The sequence below is a fragment of the Macaca thibetana genome, chromosome 7 (genome assembly GCF_024542745.1).
Source record: "Macaca thibetana thibetana isolate TM-01 chromosome 7, ASM2454274v1, whole genome shotgun sequence".
Classification (NCBI taxonomy): Eukaryota; Metazoa; Chordata; class Mammalia; order Primates; family Cercopithecidae; genus Macaca; species Macaca thibetana.
Window position 1 is genome coordinate 72141280 of NC_065584.1, and position 20369 is coordinate 72161648.

A 20369-nucleotide genomic window follows, 5' to 3' on the forward strand; every position below is an offset into this window, starting at 1 on the left:
TTTCTCCCACAGATCAGTAAGAGCATGCAATGTTTGTCTTTCTGTGCCTGGCTTATTTCACTTAACATAATGACTTCCAGTTCCATCTATCTTGTTGCAAATGACAGGATCTCATTCTTTTTTATGGCTAAATAGTACTCCATTGCATATATGTACCACATTTTCTTCATTCATCTGTTGATGGACATTTAGGTTGGTCCCAAATTTTGGCTATTGTAAATAATACTGCAATAAACGTGGGAGTGTAGATATCTCTTAGATATGCTGATTTCCTTTCATTTGGGTATATACCTAGCAGTAGGATTACTGGATCATATAGCAGTTCTCTTTTTTAGTTTTTTGAGGAACCTCCAAACTGTTCTGCATAGTGGTTGTACTAACATAACATTCCCACCAACAGTGTATGAGGGTTCCCTTTTCTCCACTTCCTCGCCAGCATTTGTTGCCTGTCTTTTGGATAAAACCCATTTTATTTATTTTTATTATTATTATTATACTTTAAGTTCTAGGGTACATGTGCACAACTTGCAGCTTTGTTACATATGTATACATGTGCCATGTTGGTGTGCTGCACCCATTAACTTGTCATTTATGTTAGGTATATCTCCTAATGCTATCCTTCGCCCGTCTCCCTACCCCACAACAGGCCTCAGTGTGTGATGTTCCCCATCCTGTGTCCAAGTGATCTCATTGTTCAGTTCCCACCTATGAGTGAGAACATGCGGTGTTTGGTTTTCTGTCCTTGAAGTAGTTTGCTCAGAATGATGGTTTCCAGCTTCATCCATCTCCCTACAAAGGACATGAACTCATCCTTTTTTATGGCTGCATAGTATTCCATGGTGTATATGTGCCACAGTTTCTTAATCCAGTCTATCATTGATCGACATTTGGGTTGGTTCCAAGTCTTTGCTATCGTGAATAGTGCCGCAATAAACATACATGTGCATGTGTTTTTATAGCAGCATGACTTACAGTCCTTTGGGTATGTACCAAGTAATGGGATGGCTGGGTCAAATGATATTTCTAGTTCTAGATCCCTGAGGAATCGCCACACTGTCTTCCACAATGGTTGAACTAGTTTACAGTCCCACCAACAGTGTAAAAGTGTTCCTAGTTCTCCACATCCTCTCCAGCATCTGTTGTTTCCTGACTTTTTAATGATCACCATTCTAACTGGTGTGAGATGGTATCTCATTTTGGGAAAAAAACCATTTTAACTGAGGTGAAATGATATCTCATTGTATTTGGTAGTTTTGATTTACATTTCTCTGATGATGTTGAGCATCTTTTCATATGTGTTCATATGAACTTGTTTTCATATGTTCATATGAACATATTGTTTTCCTTATTTATGTCTTCTTTTGAGAAATGTCTATTCAGATCTTCTGCCCATTTTAAATCAAATTATTGAATTTTTTCTGTAGTGTTGTTTGAGTTCCTTGTATATTCTAGTTATTAATCCCCCTTGTCAGATGGATACTTTGCAAATATTTTCTCCCCTTCTGTGGGTTGTCTCTTCACTTTGTTGACCATTTACTTTGCCGTGCAAAAGCTTTTTAACTTAATGTGATCCTATTTGTTCATTTTTATTTTGGTTGCCTGTGCTTGTAGGGTATTACTCCAGAAATCTGCCCAGTCCAATGCCCTCAAGTTTCCCCAATGTTTTCTTGTAGTAGTTTCATAATTTGAGGTCTTAGATTTAAGTCTCTAATGCTTTTGGATTTGATTTTTATATATGGCAAGAGTTAGGGGTCTAGTTTTGTTCCTCTGCATATGGATAACCCCAGTTATCTCAGCATCATATATTGAAGAGACTGTCCTTTCCATAATGTATGTTATTTGCCTTTGTTTAAAATGACTTCACTGTAGATGTACGATTTGTTTCTGGGTTCTCTATACTGTTCCATTGGTCTGTGTGTCCATTTTTATGCCAGTTCCATACTGTTTTGGTAATTATAGCTCTGTAGTATTATATGAAATCAGATAATGTGAGTCTTCCAGTTTTGTTCATTTTACCTAGGACAGCTTTGACTGTTTTTGGGTCTTTTATTGTTCCATGTAAATTTTAGGATTGTTTGTTCTGTTTCTATAAAGAATGTCATTGGCATTTTGATAGGGATTGCATTGAACCTATAGATTGATTTGGGTAGTATGGACATGATTATTGAAAATAATGATTGTTTCAATACATGGACATGGAATAGCTTTCCATTGTTTAGTGTCTTTTTCAATTTCTTTCATCAGTGTTTTACAGTTTTTATGGTAGAAATCTTTAACTTCTTAGATTAAGTTTATTCCCAACTATTTAATTTCACTTGTAGCTATTGTAAATGGCATTACTTTCTTAATTTCTTTTTCAGACTGTTCACTGTTGGCATATAGAAATGCTACTGATTTTTGTATGTTGATTTTGTATCCTGCAACTTTACTGAATTTGACTTTGTTTATCAGTTCTAATAGTTTTTTGATAGAGTCTTTAGGTCTTTCCAAATAAAAGATCGTATCATCTGCAAACAAGGATAATTTGATGTCTTCCTTTCCAATTTGCATACCCTTTATTTCTCTCTTGTCTGCTTGCTCTAGCTAGGACTACCAGTACTATGTTGAATAATAGTGGTGGAAGTGGACACCTTTGTCTTGTTCTAGATCTTAGAGGAAAGGATTTCAGTTTCTCTCCATTCAGAATAATACTAGCTGTGAGTCTGTCATATATGGCTTTTATTATGTTGAGATATGTTCCTTCCCAGTTTTTTGGGGGTGTAGGGAGGAGGTGTTCATCATGAAGGGATGTTGAATTTATCAGATGCTTTTTTCAGCAGCAACTGCAATTATCACAAAGTTTTTTGTCCTTCATTTTGTTGATAAAATGTATCACATTGATTGATTTGTATATGTTGAATCATCCTTGAATCCCTGGGATAAATCTCCCTTGGTCATGATGAGTGATCTTTCTAATGTATTGTTGAATTTGGTTTGCTAGTATTTTGTTCAGGATTTCTGTGTCAATGTTCATCAGGAATATTGGCCTGTAGTTTTCTTTTTGTTGATGTCTTTTGTTTTGATATCAGGGTAATATTGGCCTCAGAGAATGAGTTTGGAAATACTTCCTCCCCTGTTTTTCAGAATATTTCAGAAGGATTGGTATTAGTTCTTTAAATGTTTGGTAGAATTTAGCAATGAAACCACTGGGTCCTGGGCCTTTCTTTGGTGACAGACTTATTATTATAGCTTTAATCTCATTATATGTTACTGGTCTGTTCAGGTTTTACATTTCTTCATGGTTCAATCTTAATAGGTTGTATGTGTCTAGGAGTTTATCCATTTCTTCTAGGTTTTCCAGTTTATTGGCATATAGTTGATCATAGTAGCCTGTCTGTTGATCTTCTGATTTCTGCTATATCAGTTTTTAATGTCTCCTCTTTCATTTCTGATTTTATTTTGGTCTTGTTTCTTTTTTTTCTTAGTGGCTAAAGGTTTATCAATTTTGTTTATCCTTTTAAAAAATCAATTTTTGTTTCATTTCCCAATTTTTCATTTCATTGATCTTTTGTATTTTTGCCATTTCAGTTTTATTTATTTCTGCTCTGATCTTTATTATTTTTCTTCTGCTTACTTTGGGTTTGGTTTGCTCTTGCTTTTCTGGTTCTTTAAGATGCATTGTTAGGTTGTTTATTTGAAGTTTATCTGCTTTTTTGATGTAGGTGCTTATAGCTATAAACTTCCCTCTTAGTACTGCTTTCACTGTATCCTATAGGTTTTGATATGTTGTGTTTTCATTATCATTTGTTTCCAGATATTTTTCAGTTTTTTTCTTAATCTCTTCATTGACCCACAGATCATTCAGGAAGATATTGTTTAATTTCTTTTTTTTTTTTTTTTTTTTTTAAGACGGAGTCTCAGGCTGGAGTACAGTGGCACAATCTCGACTCACTGCAAGCTCCGCCTCCCAAGCTCACACCATTCTCCTGCCTCAGCCTCCCAAGTAGCTGGGACTATAGGCATCTGCCACCACACCCAGCTAATTTTTTGTATTTTTAGTAGAGACAGGGTTTCACTGTGTTAGCCAGGATGGTCTCAATCTCCTGACCTCATGATCCACCCACCTCAGCCTCCGAAAGTGCTGGGATTACAGGTGTGAGCCACCGAACCCTGCCAATATTGTTTAATTTCTAAGTGTTTGTATAGTTTCCAAAATTCCTATTTTTGATTTCTAGTTTTATTCCATTGGGGTCAGAGAAGATACTTAATATTATTTCAGTTTTTAAAAATATATTCAGACTTATTTTTTGGCCTAACATGTGGTCTATCCTTTAGAATGTTATATATGCTGAGGAGAAAAATGTGCATTCCACAGCCATTGGATGAAATGTTCTGTAAATATCTATTAGGTCCATTTGGTCTATACTGCACATTAAGTCCAATGTCTCTGTTGATTTTCTGTCTGGATGAAATGTCCAATGCTGAAAGTGGAGTGTTTAAGTCTTCAGCTATTATTGTATTGGCATATATCTCTCTCTTTAGCTCTAATAATATTTGCTTTATATAGCAGGGTGCTCCAGTGTTGAGTGCATACATATTTATAATTGTTTTATCCTCTTGCTGAATTAACCCCTTTATTATTACATAATGACCTTTTTTGTCTTGAAATCTATTTTGTCTGATGTAAGTGTAACTACTTCTGCTTTTTTGGTTTCCATTTGCGTAAAACATCTTCATCCCTTTATTTTCAGTATATGTGTGTCTTTACAGGGCAAAGTGTGTTTCTTGTAGGCAACAGATCATTGGGTTTTATTTTTTTAATCCGTTCAGCCACCCTCTCTTTTGATTGAGTTTAGTCTATTTACATTCAGTGGTTTTTATTTTTTATTCTTTTTTCTTTCTTTCTTTCTTTCTTTCTTTTTTTTTTTTTTTTTTTTTTTTTTTTGAGATGGAGTCTCACTCTGTCACTCCGGCTGGAGTGCAGTGGCGCAATCTCAGCTCACTGCAGCCTCTACCTCCTGGGTTCAAACGATTCTCTTGTCTCAGCCTTCCAACTAGCTGGGACTACAAGCACACACCACCACACCTGGCTGATTTTTAGTTTTTTAATAGTCTTAGGATTTCACCATGCAGGCCAGGCTGGTCTCAAACTCCTGACCTCAAGTGATCTGCTTACCTCAGCCTCCCAGAGTGTTGGGATTACAGGTGTGAACCACCATGCCCAGCCTCAGTGATATTATTGATAAGTAGGTACTTACTCCTCCCACTTTGTTATTTATTTTCTTGCTGTTTTTCAGGCTTGTCATCCTTCTTTCCTTCCTTCCTGTTTTCCTTTTAGTGAAAGTGATTTTCTCTGGTAGTATGGTTTTGTTTCTTGCTTTTTATTTTTTGTGTATCCATTGTATGTGTTTATATTGGAGGTTACCATAAGGCTTGCAAGTAATATCTTATAACCCATTATTTTAAACTAATGACAACTTGACACTGACTGCATAAACAAACAAGCAAAAAGAAAATAACAACTCTACATGTTAACTTCATCCCCCTGCTTTGTAACTTTTTATTCTTTCTATTTATATCTTATTGTGCTGTCCATGTCTTGAAAAGTTGTTGTTGTTATTATTTTTGTTTGGTTCATCTTTTCATCTTTCTACTTCAATATGAGTAGTTTACACACTACAATTACAGCGTTATAATATTCTGTGGTTTTCTGTTTACTTACTATCACCAGTGGGTTTTGGACCTTCAGATAATTTCTTACTGCTCATTAACATTCTTTTCTTTCAGACTGAAGAAATCCCTTTAGCATTTCTTGTGGGACAGATCTGGTGTTTGAAATCCCTCAGCTTTTGTTTGTCTGGGAAAGTCTGTATTTCTTCTCCATGTTCAAAGGATATTTTCACCAGATGTATCATTTTAGAATAAGGTTTTTTTTTTTTCCTTTAGCACTTTAAATATGTCATGCCATTCTCTCCTGGCCTGTAAGATTTCTACTGAGAAGTCTGCTTCCAAATGTATTGGAGCTCCATTGTATGTTACTTGTTTCTTTTGTCTTGCTACTTTTATAATCCTTCTTTTATCCTTGACCTTTGAGAGTTTGATTATTAAATGTCTTAAGGTAGTCATATTTGGATTAAATCTGCTTAGTGTTCTATAACCTACTCGTACTTGAGTGTTTATATCTTTCTCTGGGTTTGGGAAGTTCTATGATTTTATCCCTCTTAATAAACTTTATGTCCCAGTCTATCTCCTCTTTAAGGCCAATAACTCTAGATTTACCCTTTTGATGCTTTTTTTCTAGTTCTTATAGGTGTGTTTTATTCTGTTTTTCTTCTTTTTTCTTTTGTCTCCTCTGTGTATTTTCAAATAGCTTGTCTTCAGCCTCACTAATTGTTTCTTCTGCATGATCCATTTTGCCATTAAAGAACTCTGATGCATTCTTCAGTATACTAGTTGCATTTTTCAGCTCCAGAATTTCTACTTGGTTCTTTTTAATTATTTCAATCTCTTTGTTAAATTTATCTGATAGGATGCTGAATTTGTTCTCTGTGTTATCTTGACTTTCATTGAGCTTCTTCCGAACAGCTGTTTTGAATTCCCTGTCAGAAAGGTCACATCTCTGTCTCTGGGATTGGTCATTGGTGCCTTATTTAATTCATTTGGTGAGGTCATGTTTTGCTGGATGGTCTTGATGTTTGTCGATGTTTATCGGTGTGTGGGCATTGAAGAGTTAGGTATTTATCATAGTCTTCGTGTCTGGGTTTGTTTGTCTCTCCCCCTAAGCATTACCTTTCCTGTGTGTATTTCTGCATCCTTTCTTTTTACTCACTACTCTGATCTACCAGTAAACTTTTTAAATATTCTCACACTTAAGGTGGACTTTTTCTTTCTGGCAGGCTTTTAGATCAGTCTTAGTTTCACAGCAAGTTCCCATCTTCTCTCTTTCAGTTTTTCCCAAACTACCCTTGCTTTTCATGAAAACCTTCAATGGGAGAATAGGAGAAAGGTGCTGGGATTTGCTTCATATTTTTCTCATATAATTTGAGGCTCAGTGCAGTGGCTCATGCCTGTAATCTGAGCACTTTGAGAGGCCAAGGCAGACAGATCAATTTAGGCTGGGAGTTTGAGACCAGCCTGGCCAACATGGCAAAACCTCATCTCTCCTAAAAATACAAAACTTAGCCGGGCACAGTGGCACATGCCTATAATCCCAGTTACTTAGGTGGCTGAGGCACAAGAATCACTTGAACCCAGGAAGTGAAGGTTGCGGTGAGCTGAGATCACGCCACTGCACTCCAGCCTCGGTAACAGAGCAATACTGTCTCAAAAATAAAAATTTAAAAAATAGATAATTTGGAGTTTGGATGTTCTTTGTCTTCTGATAATACAGAAGCTGTTGGTTTTGTGAGGTTTTATTGGACCTTCTTATTGTTCCTTATTTTATTTATTTTTTTTTGGAAGATATGTTAGGAAATGTAGACCAGAATTACTTGAGTTGGAGAGTTTGTCTTTAAAGATTAGCAGGTCTCTTGTTGCTATTTCATTGTCAGTTTCATGATACTATTTGTGATGCTTTAGTACAATGAATTCTGCTATTTTATTCCTCATTTTGTATAAAAAGTGTCCTGTTTATAGCATTCATTAGTTTAAAAGTGTCCATCCAGGCATGATGGTGTGCACCTGTAGTCCCAGCTGTTTGGAAGTCAGAGGCTGGAACATTGCCTGAGCCCAAGAGTTCAAGGCCAGCCTGGGCAATATAGCAAGACTCCATCTCTTTAAAAAAAACAAACAAACAAACAAACAAAAAAAAAACGTGTTCAGTAGATTCATTTAGTAAAATGAGTAACAATTTCAAAAAGTACTTAAGGTAGTCTTACTGGCAGGATATTCAGTGAGATGTTAAGTTAGAAAAGGAAAGTGGAAGTGATTATAATATATATGGACTTCCATTTGTGTTCCATTCCTTGAGCAATGAAGTAAGTATAGTTAATTGATATGTGTTGTCTTTTAAGCTTGCTGTTTTTATATTAATTTTAACATTTCTGTTTTTATTATACTTACTGTTTCATTATGCTTGCCCTGACATATGAAAGAGAAACCCACAATAATGTTCATATACAATATCTTAAAATCAGTTAGATCTAGGTAAATATTTATAGTGGAACTTAGGGTTGATGATTCCAGAAACAAATTTTGGAAACTCAAGAATAAGAAAACGAATTTTTAAGAAGCGTATATTTTATGAATGTGCAATTATAATTATCCTATTGTTACAGTTGGTAGTATCTTTACTTCTCTGCCTTCTGGACTGGATCATGGCCTTACCTCTAAAGACACTGCTCCAACCATTTCATGCTACGGGAGCAGAAAGTGATAAAACAGAAAAATCTGTTCTCAATTGCATTTATAAGGTAAACTTCCTTGCTTTATTATTTATTTGGTAACCAAGAGTTTTTAAAACCTAGAGAAATAACATTTCTCAGTATAACGTTTTTATTCTTTTAGAGCTAGAAAATTTTTAAGGACACAGATTTAGCTTACAATGCGTAAGGGTAATTTAAAAGTACTTCCTACAAGACACTGTTGTTTCACTGCAAAATTTTGAGAGGAATTAGATCATTGTTACATATGAGTATAATTAAATTTTAGTCATTCTTTGTAAGAGGTATTGAATTTTACCTTGATTTTTTTTTTTTTCTTTTTTTGAAACGGAGTTTCGCTCTTGTCACCCAGGCTGGAGTGCAATGGCTCAATCTCGGCTCACTGCAACCTCCGTCTCTTGGGTTCAAGCAATTCTCTTGCCTCAGTCTCCTGAGTAGCTGGGATTACAGGCACCCACCACCACACCTGGCTAATTTTTGTATTTTTAGTAGACGCAGGGTTTTGCCACGTTGGCCAGGCTGGTCTGGAACTCCTGATCTCAGGTGATCCACCCGACTCGACCTCCCAAAACACTGGGATTACAGGCACGAGCCACCACGCCGGCCTAATGTTTTAAAATATTTAAAATATTTGCGAAGCTCTTGTGTTACCGGTTGATTTTTATGTTCCTTTAACTTTTATTTATTTATCTTTTTTTTTCTTTTTTTAAGTTAAACTGGGTGTTTTCTTTTCCCCTGTATTTTCAGGTTTTACATGGGTGTGTTTATGGAGCTCAGTGTTTTAGCAATCCAAGGTATTTTCCCATGAGCCTCTCTGATTTGGCATCTGTAGATTATGATCCTTTTATGCATTTGGAAAGTCTGAAAGAGCCTGAACCTCTGCACTCTCCTGACTCAGAACGATCTTCTAAACTCCAGCCAGTAACAGAAGGTAACATGAATTCTCTTCAGGACAATATTGTTGCTTGGGTTCTCTCTCTCAAGGTATATAACTTGAGGCCATGGGTGGAAATGTTGGAGAAGGAGAGTAGTCTTACTTTGTAGTTGTTTAACCATGTATGTATAGCACAAGTTCATTATTAATTAAAGAAATAACTTCACATGCACAATTACTAATATTATATGTTGACATTCCTTTTATGCAAATTCAGTATTCCTTATCTGAAATGCATGGGACCAGAAGCGTTAAAGATTTGGGATTTTTTAACCTTTTGGAATATTTGCATTATACTTATCAATTGAGCATCCCTAATCTGAAAATCCAGAATCTGTAATGCTCCAATGAGCATTTCCTTTGAGCATCATGTCAACACTCAAAATTTTTGGATTTCAGATTTTCAGATTAGGGATACTCAACATGTACTTCTGGCTAAATTATTCTCAGAAGTTCTTTTTGATATTTTGTATATAATGGAATTTATATAGAATAAAAAATTTAGCTTTGGAGTCTGACCTGAATTTTGACTCTCAATTGCTGAGTATCTGTTTTCTTATTTGTAAATGCAGATAACACTAGTTTCCTCTAAGGTATTTTTTAAGTACTAAGTAAGATAATATATGTAAAGCCCTTTGCACAATCCTTACTTAGTACATAGTTAACTCAGTAACATTTTTAAGCCACGTTGTTTCTACATTTAGAGCATTCTCTCTCTGATAGAAGAGAAAGATATAATAGAAGCAAATAACATTATAATATGAGTATAACAATAGAAGTATATATAAGATACAGAGGTAAACTAGAGGAACCCAGCAATTGCTGAAGGTTTTAAGAAGGGGAGATACATGATATAATTTATATTAAGAGCACTTTTGATCATAGTATTTTATAGGAGTTGGTAAATTATGGCCCAGGCCTACCGCCTGTTTTTATAGTTTTATTGTTATACAGCCATATTGTCATTATGGCTACTTTTGTATAACAACAGCAGTATTGAATAACAGAGATTGTGTGGCTCACAAAACCAAAAATATTTATTATCTGGCCCTTTATAGAAAAAGTTTACTGACTCCTAGTATATTAGATTGATTTGGCCAGTTAACTCAGAAGCAGAGAGACCAATTCTGAGGCTGTTGCAATAGGTTAAGCAACAGTTGCTGAAGGCTTAAACTAAATTTTTTGTTGAGTTACTGAAGAATGATAGTAGGAATGGAAGGACAAGGTGAACTTGAGACGTATGTAGGACGTAAAGTCAGAAGGCTTTTGTAAAGAGAAGAGGAATCTAAAATAGGTTTCTGACTTGGAGATTGGTTAGATTTTCCCCAAACTAGAATAATCTTACTAGAGTAAGAATATTAGAGAAAGTACAGATTTGGGAGGGAAAATTAGTAGGGCAGTTGGAAATGGTTTAGTGTGGGGGACCTACTAGATATTCATGTGAAAACATCTAATGGACAGTTAGTTGTATATACAAATCTAGATCTTAGAGAGATCTTTGTTAGGAATATATATTTACATGTGTGGGTTCTGAGAAGAAAACATTGGAAAGGAAGGAAAATCAGGAGAGAGTAATTTCTCAGAAACCAAGAGAAGTTTTTTTGTTTGTTTGTTTTTTGTTTTGTTTTGTTTTGTTTTTGAGATGGAATCTCACTCTGTCACCCAGGCTGGAATGCAGTGGCGCCATCTCATCTCCCTGCAACTTCCACTTCCTGAGTTCAAGTGATTCTCCTGCCTCAGCCTCCCGAGTAGCTGGGACTACAGGCATGCGCCCCTGCGCCCAACTAATTTTTTTTATTTTTAGTAGAGACCAGGTTTCACCATATTGGCCAGGCTGGTCTCGAACTCCTGACCTCGTGATTCGCCTGCCTCAGCCTCCCAAAATGTTGGGATTACAGGCGTTAGCCACCACGTCCGGCCGACAAAGCTTTTAAAAGGTTAGCCAACAGTGTTAAATGATAGACCAAGTACAAAGGTAATGACAAATGTATCAGCTTTAGTTCACCAGAGAAGTAGGCAGTCAGATGGCTGTGGTTTGAGGAGCAAGCAGGAAATAAGACAGTGGAGTTGGCTGGCTGCAGTGGCTCACGCCTGTAATCCCAGCACTTTGGGAGGCTGAGGCAGGTGAATCACCCGAGTTCGGGAGTTCCAGACCAACCTGACCAGCATGGTGAAACCCCATCTCTACTAAAAACACAAAATTAGCAGGGCGTGGTGGCGCATGCCTGTAATCCCAACTACTCAGGAGGCTGAGGCAGGAGAATCACTTGAACTGGGAGGTGGAGGTTGCCGTGAGCCGAGGTCGCACCATTGCACTCCAGCCTGGGCAACAAGAGTGAAACTCCGGCTTTAAAAATAAATAAATAAATAAAGACAGTGGAGTCATCCATGGAAAGTATTCTTTAAAGAAGCTTGACTTTAAAAATAAGTAAATAAAGGAAACAAAAATGCAATAAAACGGTTGGAAGCTAAAGGATGATTTAGGGTTAAAAGTTTTAGGGATGAAGAGAGTTGAACTTATTTATAAGCTGAGAAGAAAGTAAGTGGGAAGGGTATCATTAATAGAGTGAAGTCCGTGAGGGGATGAGCTAGAAAGTATAGGTGCTAGGATTAGCCCTTCTTCCCAGACCAGAAAGAAGAAGATTTAAGTAATTAAGATAATTGACAGAAGTTACTGAGGGCCTAAGAGAAAACAAAACTCACAAAGTTTTGGTTGCACCTATCAACAATTAGTAAGATGGGTGTGGCAGAGAAATACAGAGGAGCTGTGGATTTGAGAATATTGGTATACAGCTTAGCCATGGAACCTAGGCTTGATAAGGATCAAACTGCTGCCAGGAAGTGGTCAGCTTTAAGTTGGGAGAAAATAGAGTGATCTAGAGAGTCATAAAGTAGATATGATTGGTAATAAGAAGTTAGAGCAGTGGTTGTCAGCCTTGGCTGCATATTAGAATACTGATGTCCAGTCCCATCCATAGAGATTTTGATATATTAATCTGGGATTTGCTGAGATTGTTTAAAGCTCTGCATGTGACTAATATGCAGCCACAGTTGAGAACCACTGAGAGCATCATTGGTATATTAGGACAGTTATTTTTAAAACTTTTTTTAGGTAGCAGAACCTTTTCAAATAAATTTTATAAGGAAGCTCAGTTTGGAAAACTTTAAAAAATAGAACCACAGCAGAGTGGAGGCGTGGGGTACTACCAGTTTCTTTCCTGTCCATCTCTAAGGGCCTTCCCCAAGAACTTTACAAAACACAATTGGGAAGTCACTACACTAGGAGGTTGTGGTCAAAGAGTGGGCTAGTAAGGAAAAGTTTGATTTTTAAAGGTAGAATAGATACAAATGAATAAAACATCTAAGATGTATCCATGATAATGGATTGATGGCATACAATGAAAGTGAAAGTATGAACTTAGAGGCCAAGGAAGTTGAGCTAGGGTTTTGGTTTGACCATAAGGTACAGATAGTTTGTCTGGAACATAAATACCCTATGAAATAGGAATTTTAAGATTTAAATTGTTTCTCAAATATAAAAGAGGTATAACAAGCAGTATAAAGCAAAAAAAAAAAAATAAAGTTTATATAAGCAATTTAAAATTATATTTTTAGATTTAACATAATAAGATACCATGTTTATTTTACTTAAAAATATGGTTATGTGAAAATACTAGTTGACCTCTGCACATTTAAGGTATAAAATGGCAGTTTTTATTCAAGACAGCAGAGTATGTTTCTTGAACAAAGCAATAGAGTTTGCTTAGTTCAAAGGAAGTTTTAATTTTAGATTTTGTACAAAACTTACCGTACCAATATCAAACAGTCACTGTAAAAGAAACAAAGGAAAATATGTGAATAGATTAGCTTAATGTTGATATCAAATACTCTGTGCAGTGCCCTTCTCTAAATGTATCAAGTTGTTCCCTTTGGACTTCCTCAAAGGTTTTACGTACCAGATAAGTGCAGAACCTTTTAGGAACAACTGTGAGCTAACAGCACATAATTCTCTGGTCTGTAGTGACTACATGCTCTGGGTGTTTTTTAATGTGGCAAAAATGAGTGATCATTGTGCCCTTGTCTAAGGCATGTTTCATCATCTTCAAGTACTTTTTTGGCCAAAGAATTCTAAACATTGAGTGTCGCTAATAAGCTCAGTATTGGATTGAACAAGTCTGATTTGAGAACTATTGGCAGGAGTATCTGTAATTATTAAATTTACTAAAGAATAAAGCAAGGTAGTGAAGTTGGCTTTTTGTCAAATGGCAGTAGTCTTATTAGCAAAAAGTCATCATTTGCCGGGTCAGAGTGAAAGGAGGCTCCAAAGGATTCATTCTGTCCTAATTATAGTTTCACCTATACTTATTATGCAAAGCTAATATTTAAAGCATTTGCCAAAATTAACTTCCTCTGCGTGTTCTATTACAGTGCAGTGAATTGCAGCAGCTTTTTATGTCTTGCTGCTTTTGTATGCCATAATAACCTGTAATTATGGGTTTGCTGCAAATGCTGTAGGGTTTGTTTAATCTGACAATCTGAAAAGACAACCCTGAATAGACTTACACAAAGCCTTAGAAGCATCGATATCTCCATTTTACATTTTCTCACAAGACTGGTTATTTTAGAATTTTATTTTAAATATCTAAACTAGATAAATTCATGTCTTCTTTATATCTTAGTAGATAAGTAGAAAAGAGATATGTATGTTGTATAGTTTATAGCTCAAAAATAAGTATAAATAAATTTAGTGCCCAGTTAACAATTTGAGAGTTTTTTATACCTTTATATATAGACATATATCCTGAATTTAGAGAAGCAACTTAGGGCAGAAAATGCTTTACCTATATCTGAGATTTAAATTTATTCTTTTCATGTTTTCAATGTGGGTAATTATGACAGACTTGTGAAAAAGCTCATTTAAACTGCATACTCACTGTCTCTACCTTTGGGAAGAAGATATATGGGATGGACTGGTACTTGGGCTTGGAGGTTTATGTTTTAGGGAAAGACCTGGCTCATTCTTGGAGTTTATTTATAAGTAGGTTTGAAAAAGAAACTCATAAGACCTATGTTACTTATAATGCTCTTTAAATTGAATGATTTTTTATTGTTTCTGTTATTTCCAGTTTTGTATGTAAGAGTTTTTAACTCATCTTTACAAATAAGTATGCAATTCTTACAGAAAAATGGAGTTTAAGGAATCTTATGTATTTGTGATCATGAATCACAGAGCAAGCCAAAGCCAGGGATTCTTCTCTTTTCTATGGTTGTTTCCTTTAAATTATATTCTTTCCCTTCTTCAGAATGTAAACTTCTATGTTATGCAAAGAGGATTTAATGCTTAAAATGAGTCATCTATTTAAGTATATCACTCAGAAGGGAGAGTGAAGAATAGAAAAATCTTTTTCTATATTAAAAATTTAAAAATGACTAGTTTTAATTTTTGTTACCATTTAAAATTCAATTTAGTCTTGATTTTTTTCCATTGCTCTTTGCTTTTTATTTAGTAATTTATGCTAAGTAATACTTTTTTGAAGTTCTTATACACAGAGAAAAATAAATTTTGAATTCATTGTTTCCATATCTCACAAAGAAAAAGACAGTTTAACAAAAGAGCAAAAAGTATGGAAATTAGACCTGTGGTAAAGAGGGAAATAACACTGAGCTGGGAAGCAAAAGACATCTCCTATGGTAGGCAAATCACTTAACTTTGCAAACCCATTTGTCCTCATGTGCAAAATGAGGACTACCAGCTAAATTATCCCCTTACAGTGTGAACTTTTTTTATATTCTAGGTTACAATTAGGGAAGGGAAAGCAAACACTAGATTCAAGCTGTTTCTTGTCATATAGCTCAAAATACTTTTTACTTTGCCTACATTCTTAAAAACAAAGGATTGAATTAGTGTTAATCATTTAGTGTTATTAATCTAGTGTTGAATGGCTGGTTATTAGTAACAATCATAAAAATAATTTTTAAAAATTTCAATATAATTGGAACTTTTATTTATTTTATTTTTTATTTTTTTAAGACAGAGCCTCACTCTTATTACCCAGGCTGGAGTGCAATGGCGTGATCTCAGTTCACTGCAACCTCCGCCGGCCAGGTTCAAGTGATTCTCCTGCCTCAGCCTCCCGAGTAGCGGGGACTACAGGTGGGCACCACCACACCCAGCTAATTTTTGTATTTTTTGGTAGAGACACGGTATCACCATGTTGGCCAGGCTGGTCTCAAAACTACTGACCTCAGGTGATTGGCCCGCCTCGGCCTCCCAAAGTGCTAGGATTACAGGTGTGAGCCAACATACCCAGCCATTAATTGGAACTTTTAAACTAAGAAATGTTTGGCCGGGTGCGTCGCTCACATCTGTAATCCCAGCACTTTGGGAGGCCCTGGCTAGTGGATCACTTGGGGTCAAGAGTTCAAGACCAGCCTGGCCAACATGGTGAAGCCTCTTCTCTAATACAAAAATTATCCAGGCGTGGTGGCACATGCTTGTAATACCAGCTATTTGGGAAGCTGAGGCACGAGAATTGCTTGAACTCAGGAGGCAGAGGCTGCAGTGAACCGAGATTGTGCCACTGCACTCCAGCCTGGGTGACACAGCAAGACTCTGTCTCAAACAAAAACCAATAAATAAACTAAGAAATGTTTATATTTACATGTATGTAGATATAACTTGGTTGATAATGGGAAATTAAAATTTTGATACTCTGACATTTTAAAAGCAACCAAAGCCCAAAGGAAACTATTCTTTTTTGGAATTGGAGAAGATGGTATTAACATTAATGGCATAGGAGCTGGTTGGTTGGTTTGCCTATACCCAGTGGTATTGGTTCTGAATCTTGAAGGCTAAAGCCTTGAAAATGTAAGACTATTCTTTTCTCTTGCCTCTTTTAAAGTGATTATACCATCAATGCACAAACTGGTCTCCCTTTTTTTTTTTGAGTTAGGTTTATTGAGGTATACTTTACATAAAATAAAATATTCTTTTTTGATGAGGGAATTTTTTTCTTTATTGAGGTATAGTTTACATAAAATAAAAATCCTTTTTTGGTGAGGGAATTTTTCATATTGATTATGTTGGTGGTAACACAATTATATACAATTACCAAAAGTCATCAAACTAAACACATAAAATTGGGCATGTATGTAAATCAGAACATTCTTAAATCTGTATCTGGCCCGGCTCGGTGGCTCACACCTGTAATCCCAGCATTTTGGGAGGCCGAGGTGAGGGATCACGAGGTCAAGAGTTCAAGACCAGGCTGGCCAATATGGTGAAACCCTGCCTCTACTAAAAATACAAAAATTAGCTGGGTGTGGCAGCGTGCGCCTGTAGTCCCAGGCTGCTCGGCAGGCTGAGCAGGAGAATCACTTGAACCCGGGAGGCGGAGATTGTAGTGAGCCAAGATCCCGCCACTGCACTCCAGCCTGGGAGGCAGAGTGAGATTCCATCTGAAAAATAAAAAAATAAAAAATTTTAAAAATCTGTGTTTATTGTGACAAATCCTTATTTGTTCTGACAGGCCCTAGTGTTCCCAACTGATTAACTGTCAGAGAATATAGATACTCAGACAAGATCACTCTGTTACTGTGGTAGAATAATACAGAAACACAATCACTCTGTAATTACGTCTAAAATTAAGTAGAGACAAGAATGTTTTAAACACACACACACACACACACACACCCCTACCTAAACATCCTAACATGAATGACTAATGCTTCTTTACCAAAGACAACTCTCCTCCTACCTGTTAGATGAAACGCATTAAGGCAACAGTCAACTAGTTGTCCCCACTTCCTGACACCACTCAATCCCAAACTGGCTTACACATCAACACCCCTCAGAATCACAGTCTTTTAGCCCTCCTTAGATTGGCAGTCTTTAACTAGTTGGCTTTGACAAATTATTGTCTATCTCCTTTCTCCTTTCCCCCATTACTCTCTCTGTGTTCCCTGTCTTCCTTCTCCCCCTTCCCTCCCTTTTCCTCCTTCTTCAGATTCTGACATTGGGCATCTTGCCTTTCCAAGCCTCTTAAACTACTAATATTCTTTGAGTTTTCTCTTTTGACTGTTTCCTATGATTTTTTAGTTATTTGTATGAATATGCTTCTTACCTGTTTTCCTCCCTATTGTACTTGAGGAAAAAAAATATTTCTTGCATATAACTGACTGCTAGACTGTACCACATTGACCCTGAAGAATACCCTAGAAAAATATAAGTAGGTCCAGCAAATATTTTTGTTTTTAAAATAAAATCTCTTGTGCATACAGGTACTGGCTATACTGACTTGCTGTTTAAATTTATTCTGATTCCCAGAGTTTACTTGGAATGTCACCTTTTCTGAAACATTTTTACATTATCTGTGAAAGTCAGATTTAAATGACATTTAAGGCATCTACAAACTGTCTCTGAATCTGGAATCTATTAATGGAGATAAGAAACTTATCAGTTGAACAGATTTCATTGTGTTTTTGTTTTTGTTTTTGTTTTGTTTTGTTGTTGTTGGAGACATGGTCTTGCTTTGACACCTGGGCTGGAGTGCAGCGGCCACCACGCTGGGCTAATTTTAGTATTACTATTATTATTTTTATTTATAGAGACATAGTCTCCCTATGTTGCCCAGGCTGGTCTCAAGCTCCTAGGCTCAAGCAATCCTCCCACCTCAGCCTCCCAAAGTGCTGAGATTACAGACATGTGTTACAGCGCCTGGCCGTCTTTGGCTTTTTAACGTGCATTAGGGATTTCATGATTGGTTTATAATACTTCTGATTCTTCAAAAGTGATCCATATATAAGGGCCTTGGTTTAAATTATGGACCCATTAGCAAAAATTTCAGAAAGGGCTTCCTTATAAACAAAACTTCATCAAAGAATGGTTTTCCTCCTTTTTTTGCCATCATTACTGTGATACGGAATCTAAATTGGAGATATTAACAATGTGATAAAATTCCTGTTTGTTGTCTAATGTTTCATTGTCATATGATTCCCTAGGAAGCAGCAATATTCCCATTCATTTATATTTTTTATTTCCAGTGAAAACTCAAATGCAGCATGGATTAATCTCTATAGCAGCCCGCACTGTTATTACACATCTGGTAAATCACCTGGGCCATTATCCAATGAGTGGTGGTCCTGCTATGCTAACAAGTCAGGTGTGTGAAAATCACGACAACCATTACAGTGAAAGTACTGAACTTTCTCCTGAACTCTTTGAGAGTCCAAATATCCAGTTCTTTGTGTTAAATAATACAACCTTAGTGTCCTGTATCCAGATCAGATCAGAAGAGAATATGCCTGGAGGAGGTTTATCTGCTGGCCTTGCATCAGCCAATTCAAATGTCAGAATCATAGTACGTGATCTCTCTGGAAAATATTCATGGGATTCTGCTATACTGTATGGCCCACCTCCTGTAAGTGGCTTGTCAGAACCTACATCTTTGATGCTTTCGTTGTCTCACCAAGAGAATCCAGAAGAGCCTCCAACATCTAATGAATGCTTAGAAGATATAGCAGTAAAAGATGGACTTTCTCTCCAGTTTAAAAGATTTAGAGAAACTGTACCAACTTGGGATACAATAAGAGATGAAGAAGATGTTCTTGATGAGCTCTTGCAGTATTTGGGTGTTACTAGTCCTGAATGCTTACAGAGAACTGGAATCTCACTTAATATTCCTGCTCCACAACCTGTGTGCATTTCTGAAAAACAAGAAAATGATGTTATTAATGCTATCCTTAAGCAACATACAGAAGAAAAAGAATTTGTTGAGAAGCACTTTAATGACTTAAACATGAAAGCTGTGGAACAAGATGAACCAATACCTCAGAAACCTCAGTCAGCATTTTATTATTGCAGATTGCTTCTTAGTATATTGGGAATGAATTCCTGGGACAAACGGTAAGCATAAGGGAGAAATGTTTTCTTTTTTTTTTTTTTTTCGGTCTTATTCATCTTCTGATGAAGCATTTTATTTTCTGTTCTTTTCCTCACTAAATTGTATCTACCAGTTAGTTCTCTGACTCATTTTTTTTTGCAGTTTTTTTTTTTTTTTTTTTTTGAGGCCACTGAGTTATATTGGGATTCAGAGGAATAAAATAATCCAGCAAATTATCAATATTTTCAAAATGACTACTAGAACTATTTGACTTAGAAATTATGGCTCATTTTTCAACCTTCCTGTAAGCCTAATAATTTTTTTTTAGAAACCGCAATATGATTATTTCCAGTTTGAATCAGGGAAATTAACTCAAGATTCAAGATCAAATCAAAAAAAGAATCTGAAGTTAAAAAAAAATTTTTTTTCTGATGCATGTTACAAAACCTTATTAAAAACTTACAATAAACTCATGAGGTATTCAAGTAAGTTAGGTAGGAGCTAAATGAAAAGAACAATAGGCTTAAATCAGAAGACCTAGCTTAAAGTTACTTAACTTTTGAGCCTCAGGCTGCAGTCTACAAATTGAGAGTAGTTCCCACCTCACATACTGGGAATAATTAAATTAGATAACGTACATAAAACACTGGCATTGTACACTAATGTAGAGCATTATTAACGTACATTTAGATTTTAATTCCTGTGTCACACAACCCTGTAGGTAGTGGAAGGAGTGGTAATGTATTGTCTCTGTCAATTTATGGTAGGAGGGGAAGCTCAGATATCAATGAACGAATAAATCTTAAAGTAATTCAAATGCATATCAAGCATTGAAATAGAGTTCTGCTTGTTTACTTAGTATTTATACTCTTACTTGATTTAAACTCTTCCACTTATTAGAAGGGAATATCCTCTGCCTTATAGGAAAGCCTCTTCTTAGAAGGGAGTAAGGAATATAGGGAAGCCATTTATTAGAAGAGAAGAATATCCTCTGCCTTATAGCAAACGTTATATCTCAGGAACAGTTTGCCATATGGTATGACCAAATATAGGTAATTGCCACTCAGTTATCGTATAAATGCATTCTACTCTGTTTTGCTGTAGAATGGTCCATATGTTGTCCCTTGGGAAAAATTAAAGATGAGAAGCTGTATTTTACTTCAGCAAGCATTGATTTTATGAAAATAATTTGTA

At 36.0% G+C, this 20369-nt stretch overlaps 3 protein-coding genes across 12 annotated transcripts in view; 2 read left to right on the plus strand and 1 right to left on the minus strand.

The window, feature by feature from the left end:
* The window catches only part of BRMS1L (BRMS1 like transcriptional repressor), a 261816-nt gene that overhangs the window by 228543 nt on the left and 12904 nt on the right, over positions 1 to 20369 (minus strand). The window lies entirely within an intron of this gene.
* The window catches only part of RALGAPA1 (Ral GTPase activating protein catalytic subunit alpha 1), a 277367-nt gene that overhangs the window by 162856 nt on the left and 94142 nt on the right, over positions 1 to 20369 (plus strand). For all 10 annotated transcript variants that reach the window (XM_050798088.1, XM_050798091.1, XM_050798093.1 and 7 more), the window contains 3 exons: positions 8256 to 8390; positions 9108 to 9291; positions 18337 to 19198. In XM_050798088.1, the coding sequence (XP_050654045.1) occupies positions 8256 to 8390; positions 9108 to 9291; positions 18337 to 19198 (1181 nt within the window). The remainder of the gene's footprint in view (positions 1 to 8255; positions 8391 to 9107; positions 9292 to 18336; positions 19199 to 20369) is intronic.
* Positions 1 to 20369, plus strand: part of NFKBIA (NFKB inhibitor alpha) — a 327260-nt gene that overhangs the window by 77794 nt on the left and 229097 nt on the right. The window lies entirely within an intron of this gene.